This window comes from Eurypyga helias, unplaced genomic scaffold, assembly GCF_000690775.1.
Source record: "Eurypyga helias isolate BGI_N326 unplaced genomic scaffold, ASM69077v1 scaffold1585, whole genome shotgun sequence".
Taxonomy (NCBI): domain Eukaryota; kingdom Metazoa; phylum Chordata; class Aves; order Eurypygiformes; family Eurypygidae; genus Eurypyga; species Eurypyga helias.
Window position 1 is genome coordinate 1 of NW_010250661.1, and position 21577 is coordinate 21577.

General features: G+C 51.0%; 1 protein-coding gene across 1 annotated transcript in view; it reads right to left on the reverse strand.

The window, feature by feature from the left end:
• Positions 1-970: 970 nt before the first annotated feature.
• Positions 971-21577, reverse strand: part of XPR1 (xenotropic and polytropic retrovirus receptor 1) — a gene marked incomplete at its 5' end in the record, with an annotated part of 29749 nt that continues 9142 nt past the window's right edge. The window contains 8 exon segments of the mRNA XM_010151736.1: positions 971-1196; positions 1824-1875; positions 1878-1962; positions 2198-2364; positions 14438-14629; positions 16388-16553; positions 20534-20713; positions 20937-21124. Of these exon segments, the coding sequence (XP_010150038.1) occupies positions 971-1196; positions 1824-1875; positions 1878-1962; positions 2198-2364; positions 14438-14629; positions 16388-16553; positions 20534-20713; positions 20937-21124 (1256 nt within the window).

Consider the following 21577-nt stretch of genomic DNA (forward strand, 5'->3'; position numbering starts at 1 on the left):
GTGCCGTGCCTCCGCCCCCCTCCTCCGCACAAAAGTCCATAGGAAATCCAAAAGAAAGCTCCCGGCTCAATCCGTCACCCGGCTGCACGACGTTACTGTGGGACAAGCTGGAGCTTTGGGTGCCCGTCCGAGGGGACACGGGTGCAGGGAATTCAACCAGGTTTTGGCCCCCATCCCCAACACAGATATGAGAGGATCATAGAATCATGGAATCATGGAATGGTTTGGGTGGGAAGGGACCTTAAAGATCATCTAGTTCCAACCCCCCTGCCATGGGCAGGGACACCTTCCACCAGACCAGGTTGCTCCAAGCCTCCTCCAGCCTGGGCTTGGACACTTCCAGGGATGGGGCATCCACAGCTTCTCTGGGCAACCTGTCCCCGTGCCTCCCCACCCTCTCTGGGAAGAATTTCTTCCTGATGCCCAATCTAAACCTCCCCGCTTTCAATTTAACCCCGTTACCCCTTGTCCTGTCACTACAGGCCCTTGTAAAAAGTCCCCCCCAGCTTCCTTGTAGCCCCTTCAGGCACTGGAAGGTGCTATAAGGGCTCCCCGGAGCCGGGCAGGGCTCCACAGCTCTGCTGCCGGGAAGAAGCAATGCCCGGAGCAGCCTGGGATGCGGGGAGGACAGGGAATGCAGTGAAGTCCACAGGCTGGGTGCAAGGTGGGGAAATGGCTCAGCTGCAAGGAGGAGGGGTGCGCAGGAAGCACGCGTGATTTGGGAGGGGAAGGAGGATCTCACATAGGAAATCTGAAATCTTGGAGTGGCCTGAAGCCTGGAAATGGTCTGTAAACACAAACCTCTCTTCCAGGTTTGGATTTACAACATCTGGCAATGGCTACGGGCTACTTTTTCACAGGAGGGGAGTTTTGTAAAGGGAACTCCCTTTCCCAGTGGTTTGCCAGAACTCCAAGACGATGCCAAGGATGGATCAACCCTCCAGCAGAGGCTCGAGGAAGAGGCCAAAACCTACTGTGAAGCCAGGCGGGGTCTGCGCAAGGACACGCTCTGGCTGCGCTTCCACTGTTTGTTCTTGCGGCGGTTCCGTACGCCGTCCTCCTGGTCCATCATCTGATCCAAGAGCGTCAGGTCGTCGGCGTTGAGCGGGGCCACCGAGATGTCCCTCACGGCGCGGAACTCGCCGCAGTTGTTCAGGTGCTCGTTCTCCAGACGGAAGAAATTCCACACAAACCGCCTGGGTGGGGAAGGAAAAAAAAAAAAAAAAAGGGTGGAAAAATTAGGGGCTGCGACACATTCCCAACACTCCGGAGAGTTCGTTGGGTTAATGATGACAGCCCTGCTCCGGACAGCACGGAGGCACCGGGTGCTACAAGCCAAACGCAACCACTGCCGCCGCGGGTGAGGGTCAGCTTCAAGGGCTTTTCCTCATGTGGAGAAGTTGGGGAGGGGGAGGTCTCCAGCTGGAGTACAAGCGTGGGAAGAGCCCTGAAACCTTGCAGGATCCGAATCGGCGTTTGGAAAAGCAGCAGGGGCTTGAGAGTCATTGTAAAACTGAGAACCAAGGGAAATTTCATCTGGAAATGTTAATCAGGTTAAGTTGAAGGAGAGATTTAATAGTACCAAAACCTTCAAGATCAGGTTTAGGTTCAGAAAAAACGGAGATGGCAGCACGAAGGACGCATCCCCGCGTTGCTGCGGAGCCCTCTACAGCTCCCTGCTCCCATTAAATCTTTCTGTTGGATCCAGCCTTCTTTTCCCCAGACCAGAACCTTGTGTGCCCAAGGAGCACGGCACTTCCCACCCCGCTGGCACCGTAGGAGCGATCCAACCGTAAGAGAGGAGTGAACTGTTCGGTCCTTACCGGAATACCTCAAGCGGGGCAAACACTGTGGAAATGATGTCCCCCGCGTAGAAAAAATTTGCATGGAAGTGAGGGAGATCTGGATGGTCCACGCAAAACGCAGGATCACGTCTTCTACGATGGCACAGTAGTAGTATGCCTGAAGGAGAAGACAGAAACAGGAGAGCTCGTCGTACGGAAGACGGATCTCTTCGGGGAGATACGGAATTTGCCGCTCAGCCACTGGAAAAGTGACCAGTGCGAAAGGAAACGAACTCTACAGCTAGAAAACCCCAGCACACAGCATTCCAACGGCTGACAACACGCCCCCCGCGCTCCAGTTTGGCTAAAACATTCAAGGCTCTCCCCGAGACAAGGGCAGGCTGCATACGCACTTTCTGTGGGTAGACGATTCCTTCTCGAAGAAAGGTGTTTTCACCAGCGTTTTTGTCAAAGAGACCCCAGTCCATCTTCAGGTCCCAAATAAGGGTGTAGCAAGAGCTGATGAAATAGAAGATAATCCACAGGTAGAAGAACACTTGGGTGTCGCTGTGGTTTTTAGCTGGAAAAGAGAAGAACAGCCTGTAGAACTTAAAGTAGGTCGCTCCTTCGGCTACAGATCATCTGATTTGAGCAGTGGAAATAACGCCCTTCTTATTCAAGTTCTGGGAAAAAAAACCAGGCTAGCTAATCGGAACCAACCCCAAAGTCTTACCGGGACCAGCTTGATACCGTCTTTTCAATTCAACATTTTGCACTTGGGATTGAAACCCGCGTTCAAAATCAAAATACTCTGATTTTCTGGAGCCCTGGGGCAGACCTGCCATTCTACCTCCGAACAGCAGGTGGAAGATGAGGGCCACGTTTCACGAAAGGCAGAGGCTTGTACAACGGGATAAAGCAGTGCTCAGCCAGGAGGGGTTTGGGGGAGAATATTTCAGTTCGGCTAAATAAAACCAACTGGGGAGCGGTGCGCTGAAAGCCTGAAGGAGGATGGAGGAATTTCTACTGGTTTCAGAGGTTGTGGTGGCAGGGGAAAATGAGGAAAAAGAAGGGAATACATTGACATTGATGTACAAACCCTGACGGAGGCTCTGAGCTCTGTTTGGAAGCACACAGGTTGCGAAACACAGGACTGTGGGTCCAGAGGCCGCTCAACTCCCCGATACGTGTTCACAACGAAACTGCATCCCACTGTTCTCCCCTGCAAAGGTTACGCCGCGCTCTGGATTCGGCTAAATTTCTCTAAATCGGTCAGCTGGGCGAAAACGAACAGATCCGACCATTCCGTTGGCTTTTAATACCCAAAGACGGGTGATAAAGTTTGTGAGAAGGAAACACGTTACAAGGCTCGGCGAGGCTGAGACGCTTTGCCTCTCCCCGCTGTCGGGAGTCCTTCCTCCCTTCCGTGCAGCCGCTGTAAGGGCTCATTCACCGCTTCTTTCTAAGAAAACACGCGCGGTACAAATAAGGTTTCCAGCCCCGACCCGATGACACGCGAAGCGACAGCGCCGTTTTCCACGGCCGTGGCTTCAGAACCGCAGAATCCCCCAAGCTGGCCACAGAAGGAGCAACGGGGGGCAGTTTGCTCTCCCCTTCCCTTTCCGTCTCCAGCGTTTACGACAGAAACGTAACGCAGCGACGCGATAAAATTAATGGAGGTGAAAATGAGAGGCATCGTGTACGAGTACATTCCTCCCATTACGCCATTCAGGCTTCCTGGCCGTGATGGGCAGGATATAGGTCAAACACACACACTCATTCTCCTTTCAAAACACTCCCCCTGAGAGCAAACCTATTAAAGCCACGTACGTGGCGAAGCCGAAGCGTAGCAGGTGGAGAGGACCACGAGGTCTGCTGCAGCTCCCAGGTTTTCCTAGCTTCCCTGCTTTTGGGCAAGGGGAGAAGCCTTTGGGCAGCAACCCACACCCTCCCGAAGCTTGGCTCTACCCGGGGACGGGTCTCGCATGTCATCACGCGTCGCTGTGGAGAGCCACGATGTCCCCGGGAGCAGGCAGAGAAGTCCGGCGGAACGCGGGCTTCGACAATGCCCGGGCACATTCCTTCATCCTGCTGCTCCGAAACCACCTCTCCCATCCGTTTTTAAAGCGCAGCAGCCCACGAAATGGGACACTGGTGAGGATTTTGGCGCTTAGCAATTAGGACTCTACTGCAAGATTTCCTTCTCCTCCAAAGTCTCCACTGCATTATTTCGGGAAGAAAAGCCAGATGCTGACATTCAGTGACTCAGAGACACTAACCCTGTTCTTCCCAACGTTATTTTTAGCTCATTAGATCTCCATGTTGAGTTCCCACTACCAGATCCTAAACAATAAGTCACAGGTTAAGCGCTTTCAAAGCACCTAAAATGTTCCAAACTGCCCTGGGAGGCTGCTTGCTTCCCATCAGTACCTCAGGCTTGGCGGTTAGGTCATGCTGCTGTTTTCCCTTAAGGACAGAATTCAAGTAAACCGAGTCTTACTCCACGGAGTATCTTCATGGAGCAGACCTGGGGAAGGCAGCGCAGATGGCACCAGTCATTGCCATGCCTTCGGCCACATCCCTGGGAAGCGGCATTGCGGGGTGCTCCTGCGGGGTTCTCTGGTACGGAGGGGACATTCGGGCCATGGACTATCACCTCAAGCTATGTTAGGGGCTAACAAAACCGCATCCCAAGTCAGCAATTACATAGGAAGGGGATTTCAAAGGCTGATGCTGCTTAAACCAAATTCAGCTTTAAAGCTTCTTGTGTGAAATCACGGAAAGCAGGAGTGCCGGGAAGAAAAAGGCCCGAGTAAGGAATCTTGTGGCATTAACCTCATCAACCTCAAAAGGATGCGCTTGCCTCTAGTTCGGCTCTCATGGCCTCAGCTCCCCTTCCCTGCCCCCAGCTGCACAGCGGCCCTTCCAGTGGCACCTGGGGTCAGGCCGCTTGCCCCTCGCTCGCTTGCTCACCGACCGGCTGGGTAACGCAGTCAGCTGCTGAACAAAGTCATTAAAGATCCAAATGACTCCCTGGTAAAATGATCTGTATCAGAACTGGCTTATTGTCTTCAGCCTTGGCCTCCGAGTCCCTTCCTTTAATGGCTCATCCTCCTTTTCCTCCTGCCTGCAATTCCGTGTGATACCTTCCTTCCTTCGCTCCTCATTGGTATTCTGCTGGCGTACAGAAATATGTTACTGCTCCAGGCAAGCAATTATATCTCAATCTCCACTGGCTGGTCCTGGTGGCCCTCTTCACCGCTGCTCAGGGGGCCAGAAAATCAAGGCATTCATATTCTGCCCAGAGGCTCCATCTACTCCTCGCCTGCCAGTTTTCCAGCGGCAATAGGTAGCTGTGCATATGTATGATGATGTCAGGGTCTATTTAAGCAGGAATCGTTTCATCCTGCGTTTCTTTGTTTAATCAATGTGCTAGAACGCACCAAAACCCATTAGAGAGCGACGGTCTCAGGATGAGAGAAGCACTCATAGACCTCAACCTCTCCAAGACGGGGGGAAAAAAGACCAGGAATTCCACGTCAGCAACCCGACGGCAGCACAACCAGCACAAGGTGGATGAAGGACCTTTCTACTCCATGCTCCGAAGGGCATCGCCCCGTCGCAGCTTCCTAAGCCGCAGTTACTCGCAAGAGCACGTGCAGGGCAGAACGCCGTCAGCGCAAAACCCGATGCGTCGAGCTGCCGGCGCAGCGTCTTCGCGCGCACGTTCGCCTCGGCACGTCTGCCACGCGGAGCTGTTCAGGCTATTCCGCTTGGCTACTATCGCGTGGTGGCAGGCCAGACGGCGCCGGGCGGCGGAGCCGATGGGAAGCAGGGTACCGCAGGGGCCGGGCGCAACCTCCGCTGCGGAATTTCCATCGGCACCCCCGGTTTACCCTAGGAAAGGCAATTCCCGCAGATCCTCTGCACGAACGCACCTACGCGTTGCCCCAGAAGGTCAACGCCATAAACAACGGAAGGCGTCCTTCCACCTCTGAACTGAAGCTGAGCACGGGCACCGTCCCAGCAAACAGCCAAAGGCACTGGCGGCAGCAGAATTTACTGCCTGCAAAAACTGCGGAGAGGCAGCATTTTGGATCCCAGGCCCGGCCCCGGGGGACGCAGTATCTGAGCAGCACTGCAAGAGTAAAACCGTGTGGGAATTACAGCCCCTGCTAAGCCCGAGCAGGAGAGAGGCGCTTTTCCCATCAAAGACAGACAGCAAATACTATCCTGAACGCTGTTAATATTGACTTTCCCTCCAAAGGCTACTGTTTACCCTGCTGAATTATTCCAGGGCATGTAAACACCATATAGTATTCAACACAGCACAAATCAATGCCATGTATTATTGAAGATCCGGATAAGAGCACAATGGCCCACGATAAGCACTCCTGGTGTGTCAGCCGCTGCAGCTGGCTGCGGTCTCTGCCCACGGCGAAAGTGGCGATAAAAGCTGCTAAGAAGTGGGAGGTTATCAGGAAACACGGTCAGGTAAATCCTGCTACGCCACCGAACTGACCCAGCCCCAGCAGTTCTGCCTCCAGCATCAATTCAACACCTCTTGATGCACAAGGGAAATTCAGTCTCCTTCGGTGAGCAGCTCGTCAACCGTAGATTTCATAGACTCACGGAACGGTTTGGGTTGGAAGGGACCTTAAAGATCACCCAGTTCCAACCCCCCTGCCATGGGCAGGGACACCTTCCACTAGACCAGGTTGCTCCAAGCCTCATCCAGCCTGGCCTTGGACACTTCCAGGGATGGGGCATCCACAGCTTCTCTGGGCAACCTGTCCCAGTGCCTCCCCGCCCTCTCCGGGAAGAATTTAAGCGGGATCAAACCAAAAGAGTATGTATTCACAGTGTGCTAGCCATGCACAGGTACCAGAGAGGCTATCTGCTGCAACCTGGATGACATCTGCCTGTTGACTCCATCCCAGCACACAACGGGCGGGGGGTGACAGCCAGAAATGACTTATCTACATAAGAACCGCCGTCAGGATGACACCCCAAAGCGTTCGTCTAACACCTCACCGCTTGAAGCGCGGCAGTGCTGCTCCCTCGGTAATTACACAGCTTAATGAGGGAAGAGCAGCAGCCGCTGCCTTTCTGCCCAGGCGGCACGTACGGCTATCGAACACTGATCAGTGGCAGAGCCATGACGTGACAGTGGGCTGAATGCAGCGACAAAAAGAGGCAAATAACCCGGCGGAGCAGGCAGAGGACTGGCCAACGTGCCCTGATGGGCTCTGTCAAATCCCAACCATTTAGGGGATAACCTTCCCGTTAGATTCTGGAAACCTCTGCTATAGCCTCCGGGTGCAGTCTAAAGCAAAGCAGCAGGATACCATGAGGTGAAGGTCTGTCAGGAGGCAATATTCTGTCTCTTCTTCTACTTAGACTGCATGTTTGTAGGGCAAGGAAAACCCCAAATCCTGTTTTGACCAAACAACGGTGTCTAATTTCAAGGTGCAGCAGCGATCTCACAGCTCGGATCCCACAAAGAGAAGAATGGGATTGAACTGCCAACAGGAGGAAGCATATCGCACTCCGATTCTCCTCCTGGTGGCTTCTCTATCATTTGAGGGGTGTTCTTGGGTGGATAAACTGCTACCTGGAGTAGGATGGGGTTGCCAGCCCTCACTAGTAAGAACATCTGCATCCATAATCAGACAGCGTGGTTATCCTTCGTTGGGCGATTTAGGGATCGGGACACAATGTCATCTGCTACCTCTACGGTGCTTTGAGATCCCGAAGCAGATTCCTTCAAAATACAACAGTCACTAAAGAAAATGAAAAGTAACTAAGCAAGACAGAGGGATGATTGCATCTCCTAGATCCCTGCAGCCCCAGAGAGCTCCAGCCCTGCATACACTTGGAAGGAAAATCACTGGCGATATACTCAGTTGCTTTTCTTAAAATGTGCCATTAAAAAAAAAAACCAAAAAGGTCAGGCTTACCCCTCTTATGTGCCCAGGAAACGAGGTATCCGTAGGCCACCGTTTTTACTTTGACCTTACTCATTAGCGTTCCCGCTCCTCCAGTCACCTTTCACGTGGAAGTGTATTAAGGGATACAAACGGTACTATTAGTCCGCTTCCCACACCCCAGCTATTAAAATCCATCTCTCAGCCACAATCCTGAGAAGCAAACGCATGAATCACTCAGCGGCCGGGTGCCGAGGTTGCCTCTCCCCCCTTGACCCCCCTTGACCCCCCCGGCGCAGTTGACGGCACCGGGAATGTCCCGCTTGACGTCTGCAGACGTAGGAAAGCACGGGAAGATTTCCCCGTGGGATTTTACGCCTCGTTTTGTGCTGACGATGGGGGCGCGGCGGCAGTTCCCAAAATCCCTCTGCCTAACACCCCCTTCCCTCGCAGGCCCCCCCCCAGCTCCTCTCGCCTTCCCCGCTCACTTACCACAGGCAAGAGAGCTCCTGCCGGCACCTCCACCCCAACCGGGGTGGTCGTGCCGCAGCCGTGCCGGGGCGCTCCTCGCCCTTCCCGGCTCCACCTCCAGGATCCATCAGCGGGAAGGGTGTCTGAGCAATTAGAGGAGCTAACAAGCCGGCATGGAGAAGCCAGGCTTGCTCAGGGGGCCGCAGAGACCCACGTCAAAGCCGGGAGGAGGTCAGAGGCCAGGATGGAAATGTTTGCCTGTGGCAATGCCTCCGATTCTTCCCTAATGACACTGCTCTGATGGAAAGGATCAGAAAGACTGGCTAATGAACACAACTCATTACCGAAGGCCTCCCGGGCACGGGACGACAGGGTTTCAGACAAGAATTCATCCCATCTCACAGCGATGGGACAGAAACGGCACGTTTTGGCTCCAAACAGCCATCCTCACCGAGCCGCCAGCGTGCTGCGCTAAGGCGAGCCGCGCAAAAACTGCAAGTATTATGAACGAAGCCGGTTAATCCCATTACAAAGTTTGTTTTGCTTCAAGAGGTCGATCCAAGGACTCTGTAAGGCTCTTGCGACGCCTAAATCAAACGGTCTGGCTTGCCGCAGTGCTGACAGCTCTCCCAGCGCGGAGCACGAGGGGAAAAGTGGGAGATCTTGTAGGATAAATTAGGGAATGAGATCTCACAAATGCTACTTGCTTCAGACAAGGGGTAATGGGTTTAAATTGAAAGTGGGGAGATGTAGATTGGACATCAGGAAGAAATTCTTCCCGGAGAGAGTGGGGAGGCACTGGGACAGGTTGCCCAGAGAAGCTGTGGATGCCCCATCCCTGGAAGTGTCCAAGGCCAGGCTGGATGAGGCTTGGAGCAACCTGGTCTAGTGGAAGGTGTCCCTGCCCATGGCAGGGGGGTTGGAACTGGATGATCTTTAAGGTCCCTGCCAACCCAAACCATTCTGTAATTCTATGATTGTATGGGTCATTAATCTTTTTTTTAAAGATGTACGGTTTTTAATAAAAAAGAAAGGATTTGCACCTGCACTCTCTATGTCCACTTATTTTGCCTTGCCCCACCCCCAGGAAATGGCATCCCATTGCTCAGGTGAGCCGCTGCACCAATGCCTGACTCCCGTGAAAGCCCTTTCAGTCCTCACATCACCTTGTTCCTGAATCCCGCTGTAACCCGTTAGGGTGGCAGCTCCTTTTGTTCCAGGGGTCGCGCCCTGTGGTTCCTGACACGGTAACAACGAGGGCTAAGTGACACAACCCACGATCCGGTACTTCAGCCGGCCGAGAAGAGCAGAGCTACGGCACAACGGCTATCCTCCTGCAGCTCCCGGGGCTACGAGTGGGATGTCATCACCTTCTCCTCCGTCCTGCCGTGCATCATCCCTGACCGGGATGGAGCCGCGGTGGGACAGACCGTGGGAGAACCGGCGACCCGTTCCAGCGTGACGCTGTCTACGCCAGCCGGCATCACCACTGCTGACAGCACAAGGCATCGTGATTCATGAGGAGCGGGCAGACCTGGGAATCTTCCGCTCTGTTTTCAAAAAGCAGCACGTTTTCCATTTGTCTTCATCCGGTCAGACCCGGTCAATCCGCTCTATTAGCACGGGATGGTCCAACACCTCCCTGCGGAAGCCCATTAATCAAAGAATGACTCCTGCCTTGACACCCCACGTCTCTACTCCTCGGAGAGGCAAGGAGCTTCACACTTTTCCCAGCCTTTAAAAGAAACAGACTGGGCATCCGTTCATCGGGAGAAGCCGTTTCTGGAGCGATGGCGAGAAGCACTGCTCTGCAGAGACAGCCCTATTGAGTCAACTTCTCTAGTTTTAATTATTGCCCGTTTCCTGGGCTGTTTAATGAGAAAGTGCGTGGCAGTTAGGGCACCTCAGACCGGCCTAAGGCTTTCCACGGCAATTCCAAGCCGACGACAGCAAGCGCTGAGCAGTCTTAGGTGGAGTGCCTGGAAAAGGTGTGGGAGCGGTAGGGAAGAAGAGATGCTCACTGGAGTTTCCAGGCCACGCGGATTAACTTTGGAATAATTCAGAGGTTAATAAATTGCTGGATCCTACCCAGACCACAATGATTTCACTGGATAAGGTGTGTAAACTGAATGGGCAATGAAAACTTGCATAAACCATCTTTCCTTTCAGTTAAAGGATAAAATCCCACAGAGCCAATTCTAACCCAGGCCTTGTCTTAAGCTCAGTAATGTGTTCCTGGAAAAAAAACAGGTAAACACACAAATGCTCACGCTGGAACAGCAAGTCCCACAAGACAACAACACGACGGAAGAGGACACAGCACTCCAGAAACTCGGTCCCTCAAGCACAGAAGCCAAATCCATATCCTGTGCCATTTCCAGTGACACTGTGGGAGCAAGAGGCATCAAGGTAAGAGAAAACTGACGGGCAGTAGGAAAGCCAAGACGCGTCTCTCACGTTCCAGACCATAAAACTGGAGCATAAATCATGCATGAAGCGTATGAAGCGACCGGCACCCTTCGAGTAGTACAGTTTTCACGCTGCCAAAAGCAGTTGTGTGTCAAAAATAACGCTGCACCGGGGCTAAGCATTCTACTGCGGACTCGGGCGTAACCGTTTGCACCGTGTAGGCTTCCGCAGGGATTAAGTAAGGCAAGATAACATGGAGTTGGCTAAGTCTGGGGGGAAGGCTGCTGAGCGCTGCCAAGGAAATCGAAGCGAGGGCAGGGAAGAGCTGGGGGCAGAGGCTTCTGCTCAGCCGTGCCGTGAGCAGGCAGGGAGCAGCGGCACGCACTCCAGTTGCTAGGTAGCTTAGAGTTACAGCTATGCCTCCTTTGCCTGTGCAAACCTATCCCGCAGCACTGTATTTACAGAAGGCGGCCTTTGCTTCCCATTCCTTTGAGTGATATAAAAATCCTGAGAGCTCTTCCTTGGGGAGCTCAGCAACAGCCGCCCCTGGGTTGCTGCCGTCGTCCCTGAAACGATTCCGTGTTTCTGAGCGGCGGGGAAGCGGGCAGCTTGAGCCGGCACTTCTCCCCGTACCCGCTGCCGGCTCCGGTCTGGCGTTGAAGGGTAGCGTCTCCCACTTTGGCATCACTAATTATGGAGATGGGAGCTCGGTGTCAGCTCTGTAAAACTGGGCTAGTCCCAGGGACAACAGGATTGCCAGTTTGGGAGGGAAAATCTAACAGATCTTACCGGTCCAACGTCTGCAAGCAGCAGAGAAAATTGCATTTTGCATCTAAAAAGGAAGAAAAATAAACAAACAGCTTCTCTAAGGGAAGAAAGAATCGGAATTATGCACTTCCCCAGGAATACAAAGGATTGCAGCCTTCCAGTACCTGAAGGGGGCCTGCAAGGGTGCTGGGAGAGCACTTTTTACAAGAGCCTGTAGTGACAGGACAAGGGGTAACGGGTACAAATTGAAATCACGGAGGTTTAGATTAGATATCAGGAAGAAATTCTTCCTGGAGAGGGGGGGGAGGCACTGGGACAGGTTGCCCAGAGAAGCTGTGGATGCCCCATCCCTGGAAGTGTCCAAGGCCAGGCTGGATGAGGCTTGGAGCAAGCTGGTCTAGTGGAAGGTGTCCCTGCCCATGGCAGGGGGGTTGGAACTAGATGATCTTTAAGGTCCCTTCCCACCCAAACCATTCTGTGATTCTATGATTTAACAGTGGTATTTTGGGGAAATGGAGATACTAGTCAAGAGTGTATAGTCTATACTAGTAACTCCGTGTTACTGCAGGTTGGGAGGAGGGAGTACCAAGCAGTCCATCACTCAAACACAGGAAGGTAGCCTTTGAACATTGCTTTAGTTCGAGTCCGTCAACGAGCCTAAGAAAACACAGCACGGCGCCGCCGTTAAGCGCGCTCCGTGTGAACGAGCCAACTTCCAACACCAGCAAACCCGCCAAGACACAGCCCATCTTCACCCCCAAACTAAAAACCCACAGAGCAGCTACGAATGAGTCAACGTTCGAGTCAAGGCTTTCCCGGGGGCTGACGTCCCCAGGAGTCCCAAGCGGAGATCAGGCACTGGTGTACGTTACCTGACCTCCCAAAAAAAGGCCACCAATTATCCTCTTGTCCTGGCAGCCGAAACCTGTCATTCCAGAGGTACAAGTCACAGGCATGCAAACACAGGCAGGAGAGATTGTTCAAATAAAACTCTCGTTACAGCGGCAATTAACAGGCTCGTTACTCAGAGCAATTTAGAGCAAGGCTAAAGAGCGAGGAGCTTTACCAGTCTGACGCTTGTTTTGGGCAGCGCTTGCCTTCCTAACAGTGATCAGCTGCCCCCAGCAGATGTTTTGTAGGTAAGAGCTCGGTGTTTGTCTCTCCTACCCCAAGGCAGACACATGGAAGGCGTGGGCGAGCGGAGCATCTATTTTCAACAGCAACATCACAACAACTCGATGACAGACCATCTGATTCCAAGTTCAGAAAGAACTGGGAGTCTGTGTAAAGCACATCGATAAAATTGGAGTCTTAACAGGTACAGCAGATTAGAAAGTGCATTTATGGCAGGATGGGAATAGGCCTACAAGGGTTGAGAAGACACAGCAAGGTCTGAAAAATCGCTACAAGCCCAGGCACAATGACATTTAAAATCTGTGTTAACGTGCAATTTCCAAAGGCCACAAAGCTTCCAAAAATGTTTTGTATGATACCAACAACCACGTGCTATTGACTCCCGCGAACAAAACCGGACAGACAAAAGCTGGGAGTCAGGAACATCTCAGCAATTGGAACAAGCCCCGTTGGCTCATAAACACCTCATTACAACCCACTCCCTGCCAGACAACGGGGACGTATGGCAGCGACTTGGGTCAGCGGAGCTGGCGCGGATGCAAGCTCCAAGGGGAGCGGGAAGAGGTCAAATTCTTCCATGGGACATTTTGACAGATGCCGGTTTTTCCTCTTGGTTCCAAACCTATCTCGCCCTTCCCACAGAAGGCTCTGCCGGAGCGTTCCCCACCCCCGGGAAGGAGAAGCATTAGTCAGCCTCCCCAGAGCAGGCACTGGATGTAACGCGCACGAGCGGCGACTCCAGCCGGGCAATCTGCGTTTGTCTCCTCGGGGGGCTCGGCGGCAGTGACTAACCGGGCTGCACGGCTGGAGCCAAAGAGCTGCAGAATGTCACTGAGCAAACGAGTTAAAACAGGAACAAGCTCCGGGGAGGAGATGCATGGAAGGACCAGGCGCTGCATCCGCTGATGCTCCCACGCCAGGTTTGCGTGTCCATCCGGATACAGAGTGCCCGACTTCCAGCCTTCGGCCAGCTCGCACCAGTGCGCTTCTCTGCCGTTAAAATCCAGGGCTCGACAAACATTATTGCTGTGACTTCAGGCCCAGCTACCCCAAACCAGCCACTTCTCAGCCACTGGGAAGTCTCTACTAACCCTGCCACCCCTCCAAAAGCCAGCGTGTTAGCTAGACGCATGCCTTCAACCCTTCTCCCTGCCCCACCGCAATCATTTCAGGGTGAGAAATTGCTCCCGAGCTGCTGCAGCTGCCAATTCTTGGAGATATGGAAGGTATATAGTTTCAAATAAAAGAAACCAGCTTTTAGAACTTCAGAACAATGAAAGGCAGGGCGGCTGCCCGAGATGCGGAAACTAAAAGCTTTTTTTCCTTCAGAACAAGAGCAGAATGGAGTAATTGTGGTTTCCAGGGAGATGGGGAACTTGAGGGATCACAGCTCAATCTACAGTTAAATGGATTGGAAACAACTCCCTGCCAGCTGCAGAAAAAACATGGATAAGAACACACAGGAAAATCCAGAGAGGGCATTTTCCCGGCACTGTGCACATCTCCCCACGTTGAAGGGATGAGGCTCTGACATTATTCAGATGATCCAGGTTATCTACTCATGAGGGACAAGTTCTTCCTGTCCTTATACAGGAAGAACTATTCCTTGTTCCTTCCGAGCCCTTTCCTTATACACCTCCCATCAGAGCTCCCTTCACAGCAAACACTGACAGGTATTTCAGTTTTCTCCTTTTGAGACAGAAACCTGCCAATTCTCTCTCACACTCCTGAAGCGCAGTTACAAGCAGATAAGGTATGAAAAAAAACCCTAAACCATCTTAAAACACTCTTTGCAAGCCAGGCAGGCCTTTGCCTTTCCGCCAAGACGTTCCACGGGTGCCTAAAGACAAAAGTTCGTGCTCCAACGCGTCGCCAAAGTTTGCGCTTCTCCACGTAAAAGGCGGATCGCGCGACTTGCGAAGGATTCTCCGAAACGAGCAGTACCTTTGTGAGTGCTGTAGAGGGCTGCAAATGTCACCACGAAGAAGGTGGTGGAATATTTTCCAGCGTTAACCAGATGAAAGGCCCGTTTGTTATCACGGTAACGGCGCAGGCACTGGATGAATCGCAACCAAGCAGGGATGCACTGGACAACTGCTCTCACTCCGTAGGAGTAGCTGTAACAAATCTGATTATCTGCAAGAAAACAAGGTTCAGGGACAAAAGAGTTAAGAAGTTTAAGAAGTCCTATCGTCTTCCTTTCTGTAAGAATGACATCACTCTCACAGGAGAGCAATTCCCCCTCCCTGTCTCACACTTGGGCACACACCCCCCCCCCCCACACCACCCCCACACCCTTGGGCACACCCCCCCCCCCCTACAACTCATCACCACAAAGTATCCAGAATCCCTTTACTCCATCTCGGAGGTATTCAGGTGACAGGATATCAGTAACGCAGCCAGACACGCCATCAGCTAACTCCTTCACTGCTGCCAGGATAATTAACATGCAAAGAGATTAGAAATAATCTTTTTAAATTTATTTTGTGCCGCTGGCAGCGCTGTGAATAATCAAATTAAGGATGGAATTACAAAAGGCCTTCGACACTGAATTTTTTGTGCGGAAATGGGAGAGCGTTTCCACACTCCGCAGGACAGCTCAACAGGGCTATTTTGCCCAAGATGCCCTTGACCCATTTTTCTTGTATATTGTAATAGGAAAAAATATATTTCAGTATGTGTCTGGGGGTTTGGCTTGTTTGTTTTTTGGGGTTTTTTTTTGTGGTATTTTGGGGTTTTGTTGCTGCTGTTTGTTTGTTGTTTGGTTTTTAAAAGCCTCAACAACCGGGGTGAGAGGTAACTGCACCAACATGACTTTGTGTCACACCCCTGATGTTTGAAATCCTTCTTTTTATTGAGGAAATGACCTGGAAAACCCCAGCTCTGCCCACAACCCCCATATTCTCACACCATCTCGCTCAGCACATCTAAACCAAACGCCCCACTGACTAACAAACATTTGTTTCTTATTCAGGCTAAGGGAGACAAGTCATTAGCTGATATTTATCCCAAAGCACTGCGCTATCATTCCATTGTTTGGATGGGAAGAGGAGAAGCTGTTATCCACTCCGTTGCTTTGCTTTATTTTTATTTTTAATGAACATTTAGTTACTTGCAACACTGTCTTAAAGGGAAGAGAAAGATCAGAGGGAGCGGAAGAGCAAAGCGAACACTGATGCTTATTGACGCGCGCTGCAAATTCTTTCAGCAAGTGTCAAAGCCATCAGCCAAGACGATTTGCCAGCAGCTGCTGCTTCGAATGGAAAGATGACAGCCCCGACCCAGGAGGAGACAGGTACGATTTTGCCACTGGGAAGGCCAAAGACAAAATTCAGAGCACGGGCTAGGAAGGAGAGAAGAGGCAGAGCACGCACAACCCCACTCGGCGTCACAGCATCAACTCTAATCCAATACGGGGTGGCACTAACAAGCTCTGAGGATGTTTTTCCAGCCCCTCTTGCTTTAGGGTTCTGTGGTGGAGCCTGTAAGAAACAGACTACAGCCCAGAACAGTGTGGTTAACAAGCTCAGGCAACTCATTTTCATACTGAGCAAAAGGAACGGGCTAAAAGCAGATAAACCACTACGAAATAAGACAACAATGCCAGCAAAATGGATTTCTCTTTCCAATCAAGAAGTACTGTGTCTAAATTTTTGGATGAATATACGCATCAGGCCAAATGACTGGATTAGGAAACGAACACAGATGTGAAATTCCATTTCTCTGGATGGAAGTAAGAAAGGGCAGAATCTCTTTAATGCTGTGTTTACAAGAAAAGCCAGTTATTTAATTTCCTGTCATCCCTCTTCAAAACAGCTGATTAAGAAGTTGCCTTGCTCGGTGTTTTGCAGCTCTTTCTAACTGCATTCACACGAGCTGCCAGCATGACTCTACCTGTATTTGCCAGAAGCCCAGCGTTGTCCTCCCACTGGACCTCGAAGCTGTAGAAGCAGATCATGTATTCCAGATCCATGAGTATCACGACCAAGCTGTTGAGCTGATCAGCCAGCCAGAAATCTGCGAAGCCTACCTTGTGGAAGGGAGCAGTGAACACTCGAAACTGTCAGGAAGAGAAAAATAAATAAAAGGGAGTAATCCGTGACATAGTGTCAAAGACATCTAAGCGCAGTGGCAGGGCAACGCGGCGCTGAACAAATATGGAAATAACAGGAACGTTTGAAGATTTGTTGCTAACTCCTGCTGATAAAAGAGATAACTGTCTCCTCGCTTGTACTACAAAGAACAGTCCTGCTTTCCTCCTCTGTGCAACTATTCAGGTCCCCCACACACTTTATTTTTTTTTTACTGGCAGAAAAGCCCCGTCTCCCCCGACCAAGCTCTTTCCCAGAAACTCCCCGTCTCCCTATAAGAGCTCGACGCGGCTCCGTTTCTCCTGGTGCTCCTCATTCTGATCGGTGCTTTCTTTCAGGTATTCACATCACATCTAGTGACGTCTTCCACACCGCCCTTCTCCCTCACACTCCGTGTCGGTGAGATTGTAGACCCTCAGCATGGCCGTTAGGCTGATCCTGGCTTCGCTGATTTAACAAATTGGTCATTCTTGGGTGTCAGAAGTTGTAAGAGTGACCATCATGCATCTCCCCAAGCCCTCTAGCAGGGAAAGAGGATATCCTATTGTCTGCCAATTAGGCTCCCCCTCAATCCCAGTCCCCTTTTCCTCTAAGCATTAGCAGCAGTTTTGCTCCTTTCAAACCAGACAGTTTTCACGGTCCATTACCTTTGATTACAAGGGCCTCTGCCCAGTTAGTTATAGTTACTAACAGCCAATTTCTCAAAGAGACAGCACCAGCACCATCCCATAGTTCAGAGATTTATGAACCTTTAAATTAATGAAAGCACAGGCTAACACTGATCTTTCATAGTGCTCTCCTTATAAACCTAAAGGAAACGCAGCCACAGAAACCTGGGAAGGGATGACACATTCCCATCAGCTTGTAATGCCAATTTAAGGCTCCGGTCCTCAATTTCAAAGCCAAATAGGGGATTAAGGCTTAGTGGCATAAAGCAGACAGGGACCTTGACCCAGAAGGCACTGTGCTCACTTACTAGGATGGCACCTATTCCAACGGCCTAGGGACGTCTATCCTCGAAGCAGTCCAGTTGCAGAGCAGCTTCTGCAGAGGTCAGAGAAGCCACACCATCCTTTTCCTTCCCAAAAGGTCCTTCCTTCCCAAAAGGTCCTTCCTCCATTCTACCAACACTCCCTGATACCAGCTGTAGCTGTTTCATCACAGACCCATTTTTCTTCCCCAGTACCAAAGACCAAGAAAACAAATGAAATGGGAAAACAGCTTCACAGATAGATCTCCACGAAGAAAGATATTAATAAAATCCATGTTGTTATTTAATTTAGGAAGAGACACTCAAGCACTGCCGGATGACAGCGTAAAACTTTTAAGAGTGTAGAAAAGAGTAAAAGCTTTCCACCTTTAGCTTACAGCAGGTGAGGGGTCAGCGGATATGTCTAGGATCTAGCCAAGGCACTGGAATCTCAGTCAACTATCCTCAAAATCCTGAGCTGTCCTTTGAACCCTCCTAATCCCTTGCGTCAGGCACGGGAGCTACAGCCCAGGTAGCACTGGGGCTGCAGCCGAGGGCGCTGGGTGCTGGCAGGTACCGCTGGCAACTCCCAGCACCATTCTCCAGCGAAGACGGACCCCAGGAAGAGTCATAAAATGCCAAAAAGCTGGAGCTGAGCCTCAGTTCCAAAGTAATCGGTTGCAATTATTTATCAGCGGTTCCACAGTCCAAGCACAGACTGGCATTACTGCAGTTTTAATAAGTGCTGAGACAGTAGATATTTGAGCCGGAGCTGAACACTTCCTAGATCTTCCCCTCTCACAGACAGGTTCCCTGCAGTTGTTTTGCCATTCGGGTGCCCTGCAGAGAGCGTGGGCACGCAGACACCGTGCCGCTCCCTGTGCTCGGATCCGATTCCTCCCGGCCAGCCGCTCTCCTCAGCCTACACAAGCGCATTCGTGGGCTTCTCATCCGGCAGCCAAGGGGCAGAGGGCACTCGTCTAAGCACGCAGGCGAGAAAGAAGAGCCTGGCATGGGAATTAAACTTACTATCAGCTAAATAACTTCTTTTCACTCAGTGGAAGATCAATTCAGGTGCAACATCCCTCAGGGATGATCAGGATGCCCCATGCCTGGAAGTGACCAAGGCCAGGCTGGATGAGGCTTGGAGCAACCTGGTCTAGTGGAAGGTGTCCCTGCCCATGGCAGGGGGGTTGGAACTCGATGATCTTTAAGGTCCCTTCCAAACCAAACCGTTCTGTGATTCTGTGATTCTAAAACAGATCCCGCTCACGGGTACCGACAAGCAGTTGGTGATGATCACGTGTGGATGCAGCAAACCCCCTAGCTCCATCAGAAAACGCTACAACACACTCTGGTGTGCTCCTGGTTTGGTTGTACAAAAATTGAAGGTGCCAGGAATGCTCTGCTACACCCAACACGTCAGAGTCCATCGGGGCTGGAAACGAAACCTGTCGAGTGTGTGAAGCCAAACGCTCCCCAAACCAAACCTGTGTGAGCAGCGCAGCTCTAAGAGCCGTGCTACTTAAACCTCCTTTCACACAGAGAGCTGCTGGCGACTGCACGGAGAAATAAACACACCCAGGTGGCCAATTACATACAATAAAAATTAGAAAAAGCCTAACAGCTACTCTTTATGTGGTTTGCCTGGCCTCCTTTTTTTCCCCTTCCCCCTGTCGCATAACGCACAGCCACACGTACTGTGTCATTTGCCACCATTAAGGTGATGTTGCATTTTGATGGAGCTTTTTTTTTCCCCCTTCCCAGGAGACCTTGGGATGAATTCAGACACTTGAAGATACGTCTGAACTGCAGGCTGCGGCGCAGTCTACAGACAGAGCAGGTACTGGAAACTAAGGGCTCTGCGAAGACTGAGGATCTCACCCTGTTAAGGGCATTAAGGTAAATTAGCACAGATATTGCTCACATGGTTAGAGCACTTCCAGTGCTTCCCCTAGCACCGAGGGATGGCAGGAAGGCTAATGAGGCTTGGGACTAAAGGTACATTGATGAGAGAAGGCACAAATAGGAAGAAACTGAAATAGTAGTAAGCTAGCAGATCAAATAATTTTGTTAAGGGCACCGAGGTTAACTGTGTGTGTATACCTGCACGCACACGCTTGAAGCACGAGCCTAGGTGCCATGTTCCAGATAAAGCTCCTATTGTTTTAACTGGCATTAAAACGATTCTACAAATAACAGCAGCCAGCCAAACCCTCTTCCGCCCGAAGCTCTCCGAGCGGTTCCAGCAAGAAGGTGGTACTGAGGGAACCGACTCGATTAAAGTCAGTTTAAAAGGGCAGGCAGGGTGGGGATGAACGCGTGAGACAGCCGTTTGGGAAGAAACTGGTGAACCACCCGTCAACTCCGAAAAGGATTCTTTTGGAGTTCCCACCTACAGCTGGAACGCCGAAGTAGCAGGCATGTTTATATTGAATTTACAAGATTTATCTGACCAGGAAAAGAGAAGCTGGGTCTAAAATGAATAGTTTAATACCACAAAAAGATTTGCTGAAAAAAAAAACCCAGCCATAAACATAATTTTGTAAGCAGTAACCTTTGCAAGGGTTCCCTCTCCATCAATGTTGGCACTCACCCAGTTTGGGTGGAGGAGCACCCCACGCAGCCCTGTAACCCTCATCAAACTGCTTCCCTACATCCAGGAACAAACAAGCAAGGATATCCAAGTGTTTCTGTATGTGCAAAGCTACGTACGCAGCTGGCTATAGAAGATTAACAGGCAGCTACCTGCACTACAAAGATAATGATAGACTGGTACAGACAAGCAGAAGCTGCTTCTGTAAACCCATGTTCAACCAGCATTTGCAGCCAGTACCTTATCAGGTCTCCCTATGAATACTCAGTGGGAGATGCATCCCTCTTTCCTGAAGATTAGTGACGCTTGTATATACGTAACTGCTACCACACTGATACAGCATTTAAAAAAATAATAATATTTAAATCAGGTTTGAGACTCACCAACAGTTTGAGCAGCCAAAAACGGGACTTGTAATACAAGGTTTTGGTAGGGTTGATGAGAAAAAGCAGCATGAAGCCGTACAAGATGAGCGGATTCACCTGCATAGGGATGTAGGTGAATTTGCCATATATACATGCCAGCAGGCTCAGGCACCACAAAACCCCCAAGAAACCAGCAATCTACAGGAAAAAAAAACACATGGATACCTTATGAAAATACAGCTCTGAAACTTGCAATGAATTCTCATTATAAGAAAAGGGAGAGCAGTGCTCAGTCCCGTAATCTAATCTGACTTCAGCAACTTCCCCTCCTAATTGTATTAGAACGCCTTGCCAGGAAACGGGGCAGGATTTATCCTCCCGATACGCTGCAGAGCTCCACCGCTCCGACAATCTATTTCACCTCAAAGAGATGTTGATGGGACAAGTTGCTGCGGGGATTGAGTTCGAAGATGAGGACGTGATTCACTCCAGCCTGTCTCCAGCCATATGTGTTGATACCCAGGAGAAAGAGGAATTCTATCAGGAGAAAGCCACCTCGATAGATTCTCACCAGCGGCCACACATTTGGTCCATCTATAAAAGCCACACCTGGCAAAGACAAAAACAGAACAAGTTTAGGGGTAGCACAAGACGTGTCGCAAATTACAGCCGCACTCTGCTCCTTTAGGTTGGTTTTCAGATGTATTCTCCTAGGAGTATTGTGGGGAAAATAAATGTATTCTCCTAGGAGCGTTCCAGGGAAAATTCCCTCTCGAGCTGGTGCAGTCGGGTCATTAGCAGCATCTCAAGTCCCTCGTCTCACACTACAGGCACGAGGGACAGCACCAGCATGAATCCTGCCCATACGCACTTAAATGTTGGGGTTCAACGGAGATGAAACCCCAAGAGACAGATACACAAATACTTCAGCTCCCCACCAAACCCAAGAAGCACCATTTGCAGCACTTAAAACAACGTCAAACCGCGCTGAACTCAAGACAACTGTAATGTCATACATATTCATCACCCGCAATAGAATTTCCAGCCGCACCCAAACAGAAA